Source organism: Brassica oleracea, chromosome C6 (assembly GCF_000695525.1).
Source record: "Brassica oleracea var. oleracea cultivar TO1000 chromosome C6, BOL, whole genome shotgun sequence".
In the NCBI taxonomy this organism is placed as follows: Eukaryota; Viridiplantae; Streptophyta; class Magnoliopsida; order Brassicales; family Brassicaceae; genus Brassica; species Brassica oleracea.
Window position 1 is genome coordinate 4,790,950 of NC_027753.1, and position 14,928 is coordinate 4,805,877.

Consider the following 14,928-nt stretch of genomic DNA (forward strand, 5'->3'; position numbering starts at 1 on the left):
ACCCCAAGCTTAGTCCCTCTTCTTTCTTATTTCTTCTCTATCACTTCAAGACACCAAATAATGCAAACCACTAAAGAATCTATTAAAAAAAAAAAAGTCACAGCTTAACACACAAATGTTCAAGGAGTCGTCCTGTATTACCATCTAGTGTTGGTTCATCTGTTCTTCTTTTTTACTTTAGCTCTTTTACATTTCTTAGTCTGAGAATTAGAGTTTTATATCCTCAGACCTTGTTTTCCTAGGACCTCGTCCTTTGAAAGAGTTCTAACCTTGTTCTCAACTCTATTAATGATAATCCAGTGTTAAAAAACACACACACAAATGTTAATTATCAGGTAGGTAATTGACTACTTAAAGTACCTTTATGGCACACACTATCCAAAACACAATTATCTTTCTAGCAAAGTCTAGGATCCCAACAAGTGTTTGCTATGAACCCAGCTGCTATAGCCGGATTAGTGATTACCAGGGCCGATGCAGGTGGGGTTGGAACTTGGAACTGGTTGTGGCATTATCGCTGAAACGGAGGGCTGTGTGAATCCTGGGCCATGCTTGTTGAAATCATCAAGTATATATACTCTGCTGATCCGCTTTCTTAAGGCCCTGCATCAACACAACAAAACGGTTCAGAGATAGTTGCCAGTGACATCCAAACTGTTGTATAAACATATAGACAATACTGTCTACTGAACTTCCGCTTCAAGCCAATTTTTTGTGAATTGTTTGTAAGAGAATCTAAGTATGAAAGCGTATTAAGAAAAGACAAAAACACCTTAAGTTCCAAGATCTGCTACAACTCCATGAGTTTCATGGCTTGCGTATCAAGTAACATCTGTGAAACAAAAGGACAAAGAATTCATGTTCCAACTCTTAACAGCTGAAAAATGAGGGCTACGAAACATAACATGGGAGATGGATCTCATGCAGATACATTTTTTTCTCAAAGCATAAGGATTTTCATAAATGAATAATTCAACAGTAACAAAAGCAAGGAAGCTGAAAGAGAAAGTGATATAACTAGATTGAGTTTAGCACTAGCCTCTGGATACACCTGATAAACTAGGTAACAGACCTTTTCACATGGTGCTGCGACTAGCTTCTAGATATGGTTTTGGAGTTAGATTATGGTCTTAATGATTTCCTTTTAGAGTTTGGTGTTTTTCCTTTTTAGTTAAGTTACTTTTCCTTTTTAATTTAGGTTATAATCTCTTGTAGCATAACCTATATAATAGTTTCTTATGAATAATAAAGATTGAACTTCCAACAATTAACCTTAATCTCCAAGAGAGCTTAGGGTTAAAGGAAGCTTAGCTACTTCTCTTTATCTTCTTAACGTTAAAAACGGAACCGATTACGAGATCGCAGTCGGCTCATATCAATTTGGTATCAGAGCCAAACGATTCCATGGAGGCCAAGGTCGACAATATACTAGCACAATTGGCGGCTCTAATGGAGGTGGTTCGATCGACGAAAGCGAAAGTTGATGAACATGATAAGCTGCTTGAGAAACTTGCGGTAGAACCAAGACGTGCACTTGCCACCATGCAAGGGGAACACCGCAAGCACAGACCAGGAGCAGAGATCAGCCGTCAAATTCTCGTCTGAGGAATTAACAGACGACAAGGTGATGAGTGGGTTTAAAGGCAAAGGGGTCACTGTGAAAAATACAGGGGTTGGAACCAGCTCTGGGAAAAATCTGCAGGCAATTGGTGAAAATACAGTGAGAGACGAGCATCCATATGGGTTTTCCGGGGGACCGTGGCCAAACCGAGCTGTAGGAAGAGAACGAGGGAATAGGAGAAAAGATGGAGGAGGAGACTGGAATGTCAGACCAATTGGAGTGGCACCACACGACTCTCATCCAAATTTTGGAGATTATCGAAACTCGGAAGGGTTGATGGAAGGAGGATATTACGAAACTCGTGAGGACAGAAGCAACATCTTCGAACGAAGATGTGTGAAAGCGGCCAAAATAGAGTTTCCACCATTTGATGGGACAACCGATGCTATGGAGTGGTTACAAAAGTGTGATGACTTCTTTGCGGACCAAAGAATATTCAGTGATGATGCAAAAGTTAGACAAGCAACTTTTGTTTTAACCGGACAAGCGTACCACTGGAACCTCAACTTGCGACGATTGGTAACACATAGGCTTGGATGGGAGGAGTTTAAAAGGATCTGCAAAAGTCGATTTGGAAAGGCAGATGCAGTAAACCCAGTGGGAGAATTGTCAAATCTTAAACACACGGGAACAGTGGATGAGTACTGCAGTTAGTTTGAAGAATGTCTAAGTCGACAAACAAGACTCTCGGGAGATCAACAACTATGGCAATTATGTGCCAGGTTTACGGATAGCTTACGGAAAGAAGTAGAGTATCTACGTCCTGAAACATTTTTTGAAGCAATGGAGTATGCTCGAGACAATGAATACAAGATTGATGGTGATAAACGAGCTAGGACGTTTGGAGGACATATGGCTCCACCGTCTGGACATTTAGTCCAAAACACTTGGCCAAAAATGCTAGAGAAGAAAGAGCATGACAAAGAAGCTCACCAGCCCCGAAAAGAGGGAGCAAAACATGCTTTGCAAAAGCAGTATTGGAAGAAACTATCTGTAGCAGAAATGGCAGAGCATCGAGCAAAAGGACTTTGTTTCAATTGTGATGAACTCTATACGCAAGATCATGTTTGTAACCCAATCCTTTTTTATATAATGCCTGTCATGGACGGAGATGATCAAGAGGATGAACCATTCGAAGAAGAATTCGTGGAATATGTGGGAGGAAAAAGAGAAACTGCTAGAGGCATACCTGGAGCTTGAGGACAGGCTCCTAGTCGAGGAGGAGAGTAATGATATGATATATGGTTTTGGAGTTAGATTACAGTCTTAATGATTTCCTTTTAGCGTTAGATTAAGAGTTTGGTGTTTTTCCTTTTTAGTTAAGTTACTTTTCCTTTTTAATTTAGGTTATGATCTCTTGTAGCGTAACCTTGTAGCGTAACCTATATAATAGTTTCTTATAAATAATAAAGATTGAATTTCCAACAATTAACCTTAATCTCCGAGAGAGCTTAGGGTTAAAGGAAGCTTAGCTACTTCTCTTTATCTTCTTAACGTTAAAAGGCGGCACGAGATCGCAGTCGGCTCATATCACTTCTGGTTCGACCAATAGACTCCGCTTGATCAGCTAATTAATCATATTGGACCAACGGGCCTAAGAGGGCTAAGGATTGATCGGGATACGACGGTTCATCTTGAAATTTTTGTTAGAATCTGTAACAATTGTTTTACAAAATTTACTCAAATCTTATATTTCCTTAGATTTAATATATATATATATATATATATATATATATATATATTAAAATTCTCTCAAATTTGTAGACTTGTGAAAAAAATCTTGCTGTTTGAATTAAAATTAAAAACATAAAAAATCTACAAATATCATAAATCTAAAATATTATTTGTTTTCTCTTTAAACAAATTATTTCTTTTATAGATTTTAAATATTGAAGTTAAAAAATAAAAAAAAAATTGTAATTTTTTCAAAGAAGAGGCATCCCAGAATTTGATCGTATAATATAATTCTGTTAATATACCGTAGTCGTTATCAAACTAATCACTTATGTGAATATTCTTCTGCAGATTTGGGGTGCAGATCTCAGTGTATATTGTTTTTGTCAGTAAAGATAATCAACAACACATAAAGGTCGAATCTTTCCGTTGGTAAGTTAAGAGTGTGATTCAGAGAGAAATGGCTTCATCTTCGTCCTCTCTTTCCAGAATCTCAACTCTCCAGAATCATATCTCCCCTCTTGAAGCCAACAACAAGGTTTCTCTATAATAAAAGGATCCATCTTTATTATTCAGTCTAGTCTCTTCCTCTGTATTGATTTGGTTTTTCTTCACAACTGGTTGTGAAGCAGCTAAGGAGTCTGGTCAAGATATCTCCGCAAGTGTCTGAAGCCATATCCAGTGGACGTGCTGTGGTCGCTCTTGAGTCAACCATAATCTCCCATGGTTTGTTTTGTCCTATGCTTTTTGTTTGGTTTCTAATTGGATTTGTTGTCCTAGATTCTTAGATCTTGGTCTTCAACTGTGCATTTTGTAGGGATGCCTTACCCTCAAAATCTGCAGACAGCAAAAGAGGTTGAGTCAATTGTGAGAGAAAATGGGGCAGTCCCTGCAACAATAGCTATATTAAACGGAGTGCCTTGCATAGGTGAGTTCATTTCGGGTTGAATCATAATATGTTTTTACATCTTTGGTAGTTTGTAATATCCTGAAAACCCAACTTGGGTACGGAAACTCTTATTAGGCAAAGGATTATAAAGCAGTAGAGACTCTTCTAGGTGTTTTCTTTTCCTTATAGATGCTGATTTGTAGTAAAACAGGTCTGAACGAAGAAGAACTAGAACGTCTTGCATCTCTGGGGAAAAGTATCCAAAAGACTGCAGGCAGGGACATACCACATGTTGTGAGTCACTCTATATGCTCTCCTCACTTATGGTCGCTCTCTACTTGTTTCACCATCATAATTTTCATCAGTAGTTCAGTACAACCAGGAGCATAAGACTTGCTATTTCTTAAGATTAAGAAGACATGAAAATATCTTCAATAGTTCATAAAATTGAATTGCATTAGTCATTCAAGCGAGCTTCTTTAACCTACCTTACTCCAAACTGGTTTTCGTAGATTATTTACTTTTCAATCAAAGCAGACCTTTTTTGTTCTTCCATATATTACATATATTGTTTTACCTCAGGTGGCGACAAGAGCAAATGGTGCAACTACAGTCTCTGCAACGTTGTTTTTCGCTTCAATGGTAACTCAACTTGTTGATATATGACTTTAGTAACATTGGTATCATTTTATACTCATTTCATCCAAAGCATTTTGGCTGTTATAGGTTGGCATCCAAGTTTTTGTAACCGGCGGGATAGGAGGTGTGCATAGGCATGCCAACCATAGTAAGATTCATGTCCATTTTCTACTTTTTAGTTCCAAATTTTCATTTACATGGTTAGAAACTCTGTTTAGATGATTCTGTTGAGTACTGTCAAAGCCAACGTGCACTCCTTATGTGCTTCTATATCGTCTTTATGTCGCAGCTATGGACATATCATCTGATCTTACTGCACTAGGAAGGACTCCTATAGCAGTGATATCAGCAGGCGTTAAATCAATACTTGATATCCCAAAGACTCTTGAATATTTGGTATATAAATCCCTTGTCAATGCATTATTAGTCAACATTTATGGGTTAAGTTTTCACCGGAGCTCTTCATTGATAATGCAGGAAACTCAAGAAGTGTATGTTGCTGCATACAAGAGCGATGAGTTTCCGGCATTTTTCACAGAAAAAAGCGGCTGTAAGGTGCAAAATTGTCCATTACCACTATACTAAATCACTTGGTACTACTTAGATATTTAGTTCTGATGTGGATGTATTCATTTCTGTAGGCACCTTCCCGTGTCGATAGCCCTGAAGACTGTGCTCGAGTAATAGGCAAGAGCAGACTTGTCTCAAAGTCTTCCTTTTTCAATAATATATGAGCTTTGATCCCTTACCACCTTGTAAAAAATTGCTTTTGTCAGATGCAAACATGAAGTTAAACCGTAAGGCGGGGATTCTATTCGCTGTTCCAATCCCAAAACAGCATTCAGCTGCCGGAAATCTTATTGAATCAGCAACACAGCGTGCTCTTACAGAAGCAAGGTCATAAGAATACTTTTAAGGGCTTTGCTTTCTTTTTTCTTATTTTGTCAGAGTCTGAAATCCGAGTTTGGTTTTGGCCAGGGAACAAAACGTTACTGGAAATGCCGAAACTCCATTCTTACTTGCACGGGTAAATGAGTTAACTGGAGGCACGTCACTTGCAGCAAGTATCCTTTCTCTATAGTTTCCCTTAGTTCAGAAATTTATTATCTGTATCCAAATCCAAACCCTTTCAGAAACAGCATTGTAGATCTTGAGTTCCTTGACACAGTTTCAGATATTGCGCTTGTGAAAAACAACGCCCTTATCGGTTCTCAGATTGCAGTAGCGCTTTCTCAGCTGGTGTGAGCTTCCTTATCAACCTCAAGCTCAGACTCAGGTTCATGATTCAGGACTGATCAAAGATGTTTTAGATTGGTATCCAGTGTTTTAATGTTGCTTATGAAAGATTGTTTCTTGCCCCAAAAAAAAAAACTCTTTCTTTTTAACAAACTTTCACATGTTATATGGATTTTTTTATATCATGTGGAACCTGATCTGTCTCCTTGTACAACGTTCTGTAAAGAATAAACTAATGAAATTTAATTATATAATCACAAAGGTTCTCAAGGAAAGCTCTGATCTAGAGAGTATATCTATTTCTGCTTCATCTAACTCTCTCTGCAGTTTTTGGACAACAATGGCTGTAATCACCGTTGACTTTCAGCTCTGCTTCATCTTCATCTTCCTGTGGCTCCTCACACGCTTCTGCCTCTCTGCTTTCTTCTTCAAGAAACCAAAAGACTATGATCTACCTCCGAGTCCACCATCTCTACCTGTCATTGGTCATCTGCACCACCTCCTCTCTGTTCCAACTCACAAATCTTTTCAGAAAGTCTCTTCCGACTATGGTCCTCTCCTTCACCTCCGTGCTTTCAATATCCCTATCGTTCTAGTCTCATCAGGCTCCATGGCCCACGAAGTGTTTAGGACTCACGGCCTGAACTTTGCTACCCGTGACCGTGAGGTTCCCATTATGGAAAAATCATTACTGTTTGGATCTTTTGGCTTTATCTCAGCACCTTATGGAGATTACTGGAAGTTCATGAAGAAACTATTAGTCACAAAGCTTCTCGGGTCTCATTCTCTCCAGCGGACACGGCTCATCCGCGGGGAAGAACTCAAGACATTCCGTGCTATGCTGTTTGTCAAGGCGGCAAAGAGTGAGGCTGTTGACGTTGGTGAAGAGATGATGAAGCTGACGAATAACTCCATTTGCAGGATGATAATGGGGAGGAAATGTTCTGAGGAGGATGGTGAAGCAGAGAAAATCAGAAGCTTGGTGACTAAGTCACTTGGTTTGGTGAGGAAGTTCCTTGTAGCTAGCACGGTTGGTCGACTTCTCAAGAAGGTTGGGATCTCGCTGTTTGAAAAGGAGATCATGGAGGTCTCACAGAGGTACGATGAGTTGCTGGAGAAGATTATTAAGGAACATGAAGAGAATCCGAACCAGAAAGAGGACAGAGACATGATGGATGTTCTGTTGGAAGTTTGTGCAGATGACTACGCTGAGTTTAAGATTTCGAGGAACCAGATCAAAGGACTTTTTGTGGTACTGTCTGAGTTTCTCTGCTTAAGGATCATTCAAAGTGTCTTATCTTAAAGCATTGTTCACTGGTTGTAGGAGCTTTTACTTGGAGGAACTGATACTTCAGCACAAACAACACAGTGGATAATGGCTGAACTGATTAACCACCCTGAGATTCTTAAAACATTGAGAGAAGAGATTGAATCTGTTGTTGGGAAAACGAGGTTGGTTCAAGAAACAGATCTCTCAAACCTGCCTTATTTGCAGGCTGTGGTGAAGGAAGGGCTAAGATTACACCCGCATTCGCCAATCCTGGTGAGGACTGCAGCGGAAGGATGCAAGATCGGAGAGTTTTACATACCACAGAACACTACTATGATCATAAACTCTTACGCGGTGATGAGAGATCCGGATTCATGGGAGGAACCAGACGAGTTTCAGCCGGAGAGGTTCATGGTTTCTCCTTCAAAGGGGAAAGAAGAGATGAGAGAGCAGTTAGCTTTGAACTACCTTCCTTTTGGGAGCGGAAGAAGAGGATGCCCTGGAACAAACTTGGGTTATATCTTCATTGGAGTAGCCGTTGGAACAATGGTTCAGTGTTTTGACTGGAGTGTTAATGGCAATAATGTGAATATGGAAGAGACTGGAGATATGACCCTGCGCATGGCTCATCCACTTAAATGCACTCTTGTTGCTAGAGTTGACCCTTCAGCCAGCTTTGAGCCAGTTGATGGTTGAGTTTGATATGTACTGTTGAAGTTGCAGACACACAGTATGTATGTCTGGTAATGTTGTTTTTGTACCATTCATAACAGAACTTGTTGTCTTTTATGTCTCAACTTGTTGTCTTTTATGTCTGAGACATCTGTTAAATAAGGGATGGTGATTGTGAAACTTCAGTTGTAAATGGGAAAAGTTGCAGATAACAAGAAAGGCTAAACGCATCAAAGGAAGATAGTTGCACATTTTAGAGCATCCGCATCAGCGGTTTTAAAGAGGTTCATGGGCTCGGGTTCATAGGCCCGGAAATTAGAAAGAAAAGATTAAATGGGTTTAAATCGGTGATCCGGCTCTTGCGAGTGAACCCGTATGATACGGGTTCAAGCCACTCGCCGAACAGGCAGTGACCACGCGTTAACGCGTCGAATGCGAGAAAAATAGGGTTTCACGTGAGAGGATTCATTTTCTCTTCTATTTTCGAAAGCTAGGGTTTCTTTCTCTCGGAGGCGATTTCTCGTGCGACGCGACAGCCGGAGATTTTCTCGATCTAATCGACGTCGGACTCTCTCCTAGACGATCTCAGGTCAGTATCGACTACTTTGACGGTTTGATTGAATCGATTTGGGCTCGAAAGCGTTCTCGGTTAATGAAAATTGATTTGGGGGTTTCGATGTAGGGTTCGAAATCGATACGGGGGTTTCGATTTATGGTTTGAAATCGTCATGCGGGTTCCATTTAGGGTTCGTTTATCGGGGATTTGAAATCGATTTGGGGGTTTCTAGTTAGGGTTCGAAATCGAGTTTCTGGTTTCGATTTACCGTTGATTGTGTTCTAATCTTTGTTTTTTCTGGTACAGATGGATCCCGCAGAAGAGAGAAGAGATACAAAGAGGCAAAAAGAGTTCATCAATATGCAAGGATACGTGGCTGATTCAGAATACGGGATTCCGACGATGTGTCCGTGTGGTGGGAGAATCATTGATGAGGTTCGGGGGAAGAACGACTACGACACTCTTCCTGGGAAGCGGTTCTTCACCTGCAAAAACTACGAGGTAAGCGCTTCTTCTCAATTAAATTCTTTCCATTTATTTTTGTTTTCAAACGAGATTCTCATATGTGTTTTTGTTGTTAACAAGGCTGATGGGTTTCATTATCGTCAGCCTTGGGTGATTGGTGTCTAGGAGCATATCGAACGCCTCACTAAGCGTATGGAGGAGGTTGAGCTGGTGATCAAGTGGGTGCCGGAGGTCAATAATCAGATTGAGAGACTGGAGGTAAAGTGACCTCCAAATTTTTTTTTAAAATTTGTAATATTTTCCTTCATTTTTTATTAACTGACTAACACAGTGTGATTGTTGTTTCCATGTCCAGGCAGAGTTTAAAGCCCTCAATCGGGAGGTTGATAACCTCATTGGGCAGGTTTATAACCTCTCTGTGCAGGTCGCAGACTTGGAGAAGCTCTGCTTCGACTGAAACACAATAGGGTGCTTGGTAGAGTTGAACTTGAACTGAACTAGGTAGTTGCGTAATGAATGTTAATGAATGGTTGAGTTTCAAATCCGTGTAGTTGTGTTTTGGTTGGTTGCGTAATGAATGGTTGAGTTTTAAAAACTGATTTGATGTTTATTGAATGCTCTCTGTGTAGTAGTTGTTGTCTAATTAACTTTAATCAATGTTTGGTAGTTAGAGTATGTTTAATTTTTTGTCCTTTCAAAGCCAAAACTAGTTTAAAATCATAGGCAATCCACATCTGAAAACACAAACCAAATTTTAAACCCATTTATCGAAAATCAAAATAGATCTTTTTTCCCTTAACTCTCCCGGGTTGGTTAACCTACTAGCTTCCCAGAGCAGTCAAACAATAGACTTAGGGTGTTCTGAGGTTCCTAAACCTGCGTCAAAGCGAAAGTGGACAACCAAAGAAGACGTTGTGCTGATCAGTGCTTGGTTCAACACCAGCAAGGATCCAATCGTGAGTAATGAGCAGAAGGCAGCTAAGTTTTGGAAGCGAATAGAGGAGTATGTCAATGCTAGCCCTCTGCTCATTGGCTCCATCCCTAGGGAGTGGAGTCAATGTAAGCAGAGGTGGGGAAGGGTGAATGAGCAGGTGTGCAAGTTTGTGGGAAGCCATGAAGCCGCTTTGAAGGAGCAAGCGAGTGGCCAAAAAGAGAATGATGTCATGAAGGATGCCCATGACATCTTCTTTAATGACTATCATGTCAAGTTCAGTCTTGAACATTGTTGGAGGGAGCTTAGGTTTGATCAAAAATGGAGATCACACTCATTGTCGAAAGATGGTGCAAAAGAGAAAAGGAAGGAACCTGCAGAGGAGGTGCCTGCCGAGGAAGATGTTAGGCCTCCTGGTGTTAAGGCTAGCAAAGCAGCCAAACGCAAGAAGCACGCGAATGAAGCAGCTTTTGATCAGATAGAGAGCATATTAGCTGTCAAAAATAACATATCCAAACAGAAAATCCTTGATCGTTTGCTAGCAAAAATTGAAGATACACTTTCTGATCAAGAAGTGTCTCTAAAAAATAAACTCATTTCTGAAATGCTTTAATTTGGTCAGTGGCTTAATTTTTTTTTGAATTTTTGTATGTTCATGAATTCTCATTGTGTTGAATAAAAACTTTTAAAAAATATTAAAAATATTTTTTTTTAATTCTTAAGAACCTCATCTTCACGTTCACTAATAAAAGAGCAAAATAAATACAGGTTCATCACTATTCATGGCCCCACCAGAAATATATTTAAAAATTCCTAAGAACCCCAAGAGAGGGTTCACTAATGCGGATGCTCTTAGATTGTCTACTTTTAAATTATCATTATACTTTCACTACCTACCTGCTACTTCTGAAGATAAAGTTGTGCTTCCAGCTTCAGAAGAAGGCTCTATTGCCATAGAAAACACATGAGGTTTTGTTTTTTTTTGATAAACTCTATCGGCTGATCGCCTTCTATAGATGTCCAAAGGGAGTTTCATCTTAGTCAGTGATTCATTGAACTGGTGCAAGCTTTGGGGTAGCCATTGGAACAATGGTAAAGTGTTCTGACTTGGAGTATCAATGGCGTTAAGGTTAACACAGAAGAGACTTCTCCTTGCACTGTTTATAACAGAACTTGTTGTCTTAGTGTCTGAGACATCTGTTAAATAAACTCGTTTAAGTACAGGACAAGGTTGCAAGATTTTAGTACTAAATTAGAAAAAAGTTGCAGATAACAAGAAAAGCTGAAGGCAATAATAGTTACACATTTTTAGATAAGTCTAACTTTCAACTTATTATTACACTTTCATTAGTTGCTGCTTCTCAGTGATTGCCTCCAAAGCTTCTTCAAAAGAAGGCTCTACTGCCATAGAAAACACGGGAGTTCGCACTCTTTGGAGTCTGCTGGGAAGAGCTTGAGTTCTCTGATTGTGTTGGGCTATCCATGTCCAAAGGCAGTTTCATCTTAGCAAGTGATTCAGTGAACTGCTGCAAGCTCTTTGTGTACATGTCAACAATATCTTGCTGCACTACCTTTTGCTCTGGTTGTTCAAAGTTCACTGTCACAATCGGTTTCACAACCTCTTCACCATCGCCATTCTCGATGTAATCTGTTGGCTTCTTCTCCCCTTGCTCTGAACCTGAGTTGTTTTCTTCACTTGATAGCTTCTTCTTCACTTCTTGGTCTGAACCTGAGTTGTTGCCTTTGCTTGACAGTACTAAATCATCATGAGTACCCGAGGAACCAGAGCTAACTGCAATGGATGGAGAAGAGATTCCGTTTGTGATGTCCTTATTTGTTGGAGGTGCTTCTTCAACAGTGTCAACAACTGCAGACAGGACGCTGTTTACTTCCACAAAATCATCAGAATCAGTACAAGGAGTGGCCAAGTAACTAGACACCATCTGATTGTTCTCACAGACAATCTTCGGATCCAGAAACTCCGACTCATCAACCTCGATAGAAACCAACTCGGTCTCATCCACTCTTTCTTCAGCCGCGGGAACGTGCATCATCACCTCAGGGAACTCTCCAGCGTAGGAGAGAGACAACTCAACAAAACCTGCAGGAGAGTGGAACAAATCGGTTGAAGAAAGAGAGAACTCTTTCTCCAGCTTCCCGTTCTTCACAATCACTTCAGACAAAGGGACAAGAGCAAATCCAAGCAACTGATCCTCGAGATAGTTCCTCACGCGGCTCATCATGTATATCTCACACTTGAGGGAACAATCAACACTCTTCACATGGAACTGGAGAGTATCGTCGAAGACAGGGTTTCTCCCTCCACCGTTGATGATCTTCGTGGACAAGGAGGTCTCGGGATCGCTTGTGAGGGAAAGCTTGGCGTACACATCTTGCTTGTGGTAGATGCAGATGTTTTGGATGTCCCTGGCTTGGTGAACAAAAACCTCAAGCACACCCATGAAGCTGTCTGATTCAGCTTTCTTTGTGCTGCTTTCATCGTTGCCGTTCAAGTGGATACCGTTGAAGGTTGAGGCCACAGACTGTGGAGACTCCATTACAGAAACTGCAAACAAACAAAAAGACAGCAGCTCAATTGGTTTAAACTCTCTACACAACTAAGCACATACACACAAACTCAAACCCTACCACAAGAAACAAAAACTTGTCTTAACAGAAGTGAAATCAATTACAGAACTTAAAGATGATGTAATTAGAAGCAAAGCTCAAGGAACTCCTCAAACAGAAACTGCAAACAAACAAACAAACAATAAGACAGCAGTTCAACTGGAATTATCCCCATAAAAGTAGGGTCTGAACGCTCAACACAACTAAGTAAATACACACAAACTTAAACTCTAGCACAAAGAAACAGAAACTTGTCTTAACAGAAGCTATTTTAATCAAATCTCTGGCAAATTAAGATTATGTAATTACAAGCAAAGCTCAAGAACTCCTCAAACAAGTTTATTACCTGATCCGAAGCAATAAAAGCTAATAACTTTGATTATGATCAAGAGGGGCTTACTCAACTCACTAACTTACTAATAAAACAAACAATCAAGCAGAGAAGCATCCTTTAAAACACACAACAAAGACAAAAAAGGGCATAGACAGATTCCAAGAAAGCAGTCAACTTTATCGAGGAAACAAACAAACCGCCCACAAACCAAGGGACGAGGACGAATGTTCCAGAATTAAAGGATTAAAGTTAGACAAAGACTAAAACTTTTAATTTCAATAAAGAAGAAGTTAAGGCTCTGTTTATAACCTTTAATCTCTGGGAGGAGAAGAAAAGGGTCAAAAAGAAGAAAGCTTTCCTCTGTTTTCTTTCTTTCTTCTTCTTGAATTTTGCGCTGAGGTTTTATTTTATTTTTCTTTCTTGAGCTTTGAGATAGAGAAGGAGAAGGATGAAGGTGGAATTAGAAAGTGTAAAGAGAGGAACAATAATTGCGTTTATTGCTCTTTTAATATTCATACAAAAGACGAATATGAAGAAGACTTTTCTAGGTAGGCAAGCACGATCCACGGATTGTAGACGCCTCTCCTTTTTTGTGGAGTTTTTTTGTTTGTATTCCAATTTCTACACACCACAACGGCTCTTAAAGCTTCTAGTGAAACTTACCCTTTTATAAAGAAAATATCTTTAAAGTTTGTATCTTTTTTCTTTTCATTTTGGTATTAGCAGGATGTTATGGACCAAGTTAAATAACTTTGGTATGGTCTCTTTACAAGATATTTGTTTGGCCTGGCTCGGTTAAAACATTATTTGTAGCTTAAAAATTAAGATACAGTTCGAATTGGTTCTGCAACCTCCCACATTCCTAGTGTTTGTTGTTGGTAGTGGAAAAACCACTCACTTTTCTACCCTTTTAAGGCTTGGTTATGGCCTGCTACTAGAGCTAAAAGAAGAAACACAAGGTGGAAGTGACTAGAATGAGGAATCTGAATGTTATTCACAAAACTACACACAAAGAAACCAACATGATTGCTTTGGTATGCTTCCTTTGATGTTTGCTCTGTTCGGATGGGTTTCCTTAATAATGGTAAAAGAGTCTCAACCGCAAAAAAAAACAGCAGTCTCTAAATTATTAAGGCCAAATGACTTATATAGCATAAGAAACAAATTATGACAAAATAATTAGTGATTATTTTTTAGGGTTTATTATTTAGGGGAAAATGTTGGGGTTTTTAAACTCTTATAAATTATTCTTAAGCATTTATAGATGATTTAAAAGGATTAATTTAATTTTTTCATCACAAGTTTGAAATATTTATGACAATAGTTCCGTTTAAAGGTAAATTTAAATAATGGTATCAAATTTGTGGTAAAATTGAAATTCTATTTGAACCCTAATCATTTAACTCAAACATAAATACAAATTCAAAAGTTATTTTGAATTTTTAGTGAATGTTACTTCAAGATTTTCTTCTTGTGTGCCAATATTGGAACAAAAAAGGTGTTTAAATGCTATTTTTGGGTTCTCAGTTAGGGCTTTTTGCAAGATTGACTCAAAATTCAAAGTCAAACCTAAAACTAACTCATGCTTTTCTTGAATTTTTCTTTTGTCCTATTCACCCTACAAGTTTATGATATTCACGAAAATGCCATCAAATTTTTTTATTTTTTTTTCCGAAAATGACATTTTTACTCTCTCACCCTCATTATCTTCAAGTAATTACAAGATTGTCATTGTCATCAATACCCCAACCACCATGAACAACCAATTTGAAGCTCTTAATGCACCTAAAATCGATTTACACTCTCTCTTTCTCACTTGTTATGAACTAAAAACAACATCTCCTTCACTTTGCCTACATATTCATCCAAAAAACTCAAGCTTTTGATTCAAATTTTTTTATGGTTTATAGAGCCATTCAAGCATACTATTCTTGGTGGGTTACTTTCGTTTGAGATTCTGGGTGGTTGGAGAAGACTCTGTGTGCTAAGGAAGTCATCTCACTAGTTTAAGGT

The 14,928-nt window shown here is 39.1% G+C and overlaps 4 protein-coding genes across 6 annotated transcripts; 3 read left to right on the forward strand and 1 right to left on the reverse strand.

The window, feature by feature from the left end:
* Positions 1 to 3,607: 3,607 nt before the first annotated feature.
* Positions 3,608 to 6,321, forward strand: LOC106296998 (pseudouridine-5'-phosphate glycosidase). 2 transcript variants are annotated; one of them, XM_013733271.1, is made up of 12 exons: positions 3,608 to 3,833; positions 3,925 to 4,021; positions 4,113 to 4,223; positions 4,396 to 4,478; positions 4,767 to 4,826; positions 4,911 to 4,971; positions 5,113 to 5,219; positions 5,301 to 5,378; positions 5,465 to 5,510; positions 5,600 to 5,720; positions 5,802 to 5,887; positions 5,998 to 6,321. In XM_013733271.1, exons 1-12 carry the CDS (start codon positions 3,756 to 3,758, stop codon positions 6,066 to 6,068), a joined length of 999 nt encoding a protein of 332 aa, XP_013588725.1. In that variant the 5' UTR covers positions 3,608 to 3,755; the 3' UTR covers positions 6,069 to 6,321. The 2 variants fall into 2 exon arrangements, with proteins under 2 accessions (XP_013588725.1, XP_013588726.1); XM_013733272.1 differs by having other exon boundaries at positions 3,609 to 3,833; positions 3,928 to 4,021.
* LOC106296997 (cytochrome P450 705A20-like) lies at positions 6,321 to 8,098 on the forward strand. The gene is made up of 2 exons (XM_013733270.1): positions 6,321 to 7,311; positions 7,384 to 8,098. Exons 1-2 carry the CDS (start codon positions 6,400 to 6,402, stop codon positions 8,023 to 8,025), a joined length of 1,554 nt encoding a protein of 517 aa, XP_013588724.1. The 5' UTR covers positions 6,321 to 6,399; the 3' UTR covers positions 8,026 to 8,098.
* Positions 8,099 to 9,678: 1,580 nt separating this feature from the next.
* Positions 9,679 to 10,566, forward strand: LOC106297277 (glutathione S-transferase T3-like). Its single transcript, XM_013733554.1, has 2 exons — positions 9,679 to 9,685; positions 9,848 to 10,566. Exons 1-2 carry the CDS (start codon positions 9,679 to 9,681, stop codon positions 10,564 to 10,566), a joined length of 726 nt encoding a protein of 241 aa, XP_013589008.1.
* Positions 10,567 to 11,153: 587 nt separating this feature from the next.
* LOC106301090 lies at positions 11,154 to 13,537 on the reverse strand. 2 transcript variants are annotated; one of them, XM_013737411.1, is made up of 2 exons: positions 13,225 to 13,537; positions 11,154 to 12,519 (listed from the first exon to the last, which is right to left on the reverse strand). In XM_013737411.1, the coding sequence occupies exon 2, from the start codon at positions 12,509 to 12,511 to the stop codon at positions 11,339 to 11,341; it is 1,173 nt and encodes a 390-aa protein (XP_013592865.1). In that variant the 5' UTR covers positions 12,512 to 12,519; positions 13,225 to 13,537; the 3' UTR covers positions 11,154 to 11,338. The 2 variants fall into 2 exon arrangements, with proteins under 2 accessions (XP_013592865.1, XP_013592866.1); XM_013737412.1 differs by lacking the exon at positions 13,225 to 13,537 and adding an exon at positions 12,928 to 13,201.
* Between the last annotated feature and the right edge of the window lie 1,391 nt (positions 13,538 to 14,928).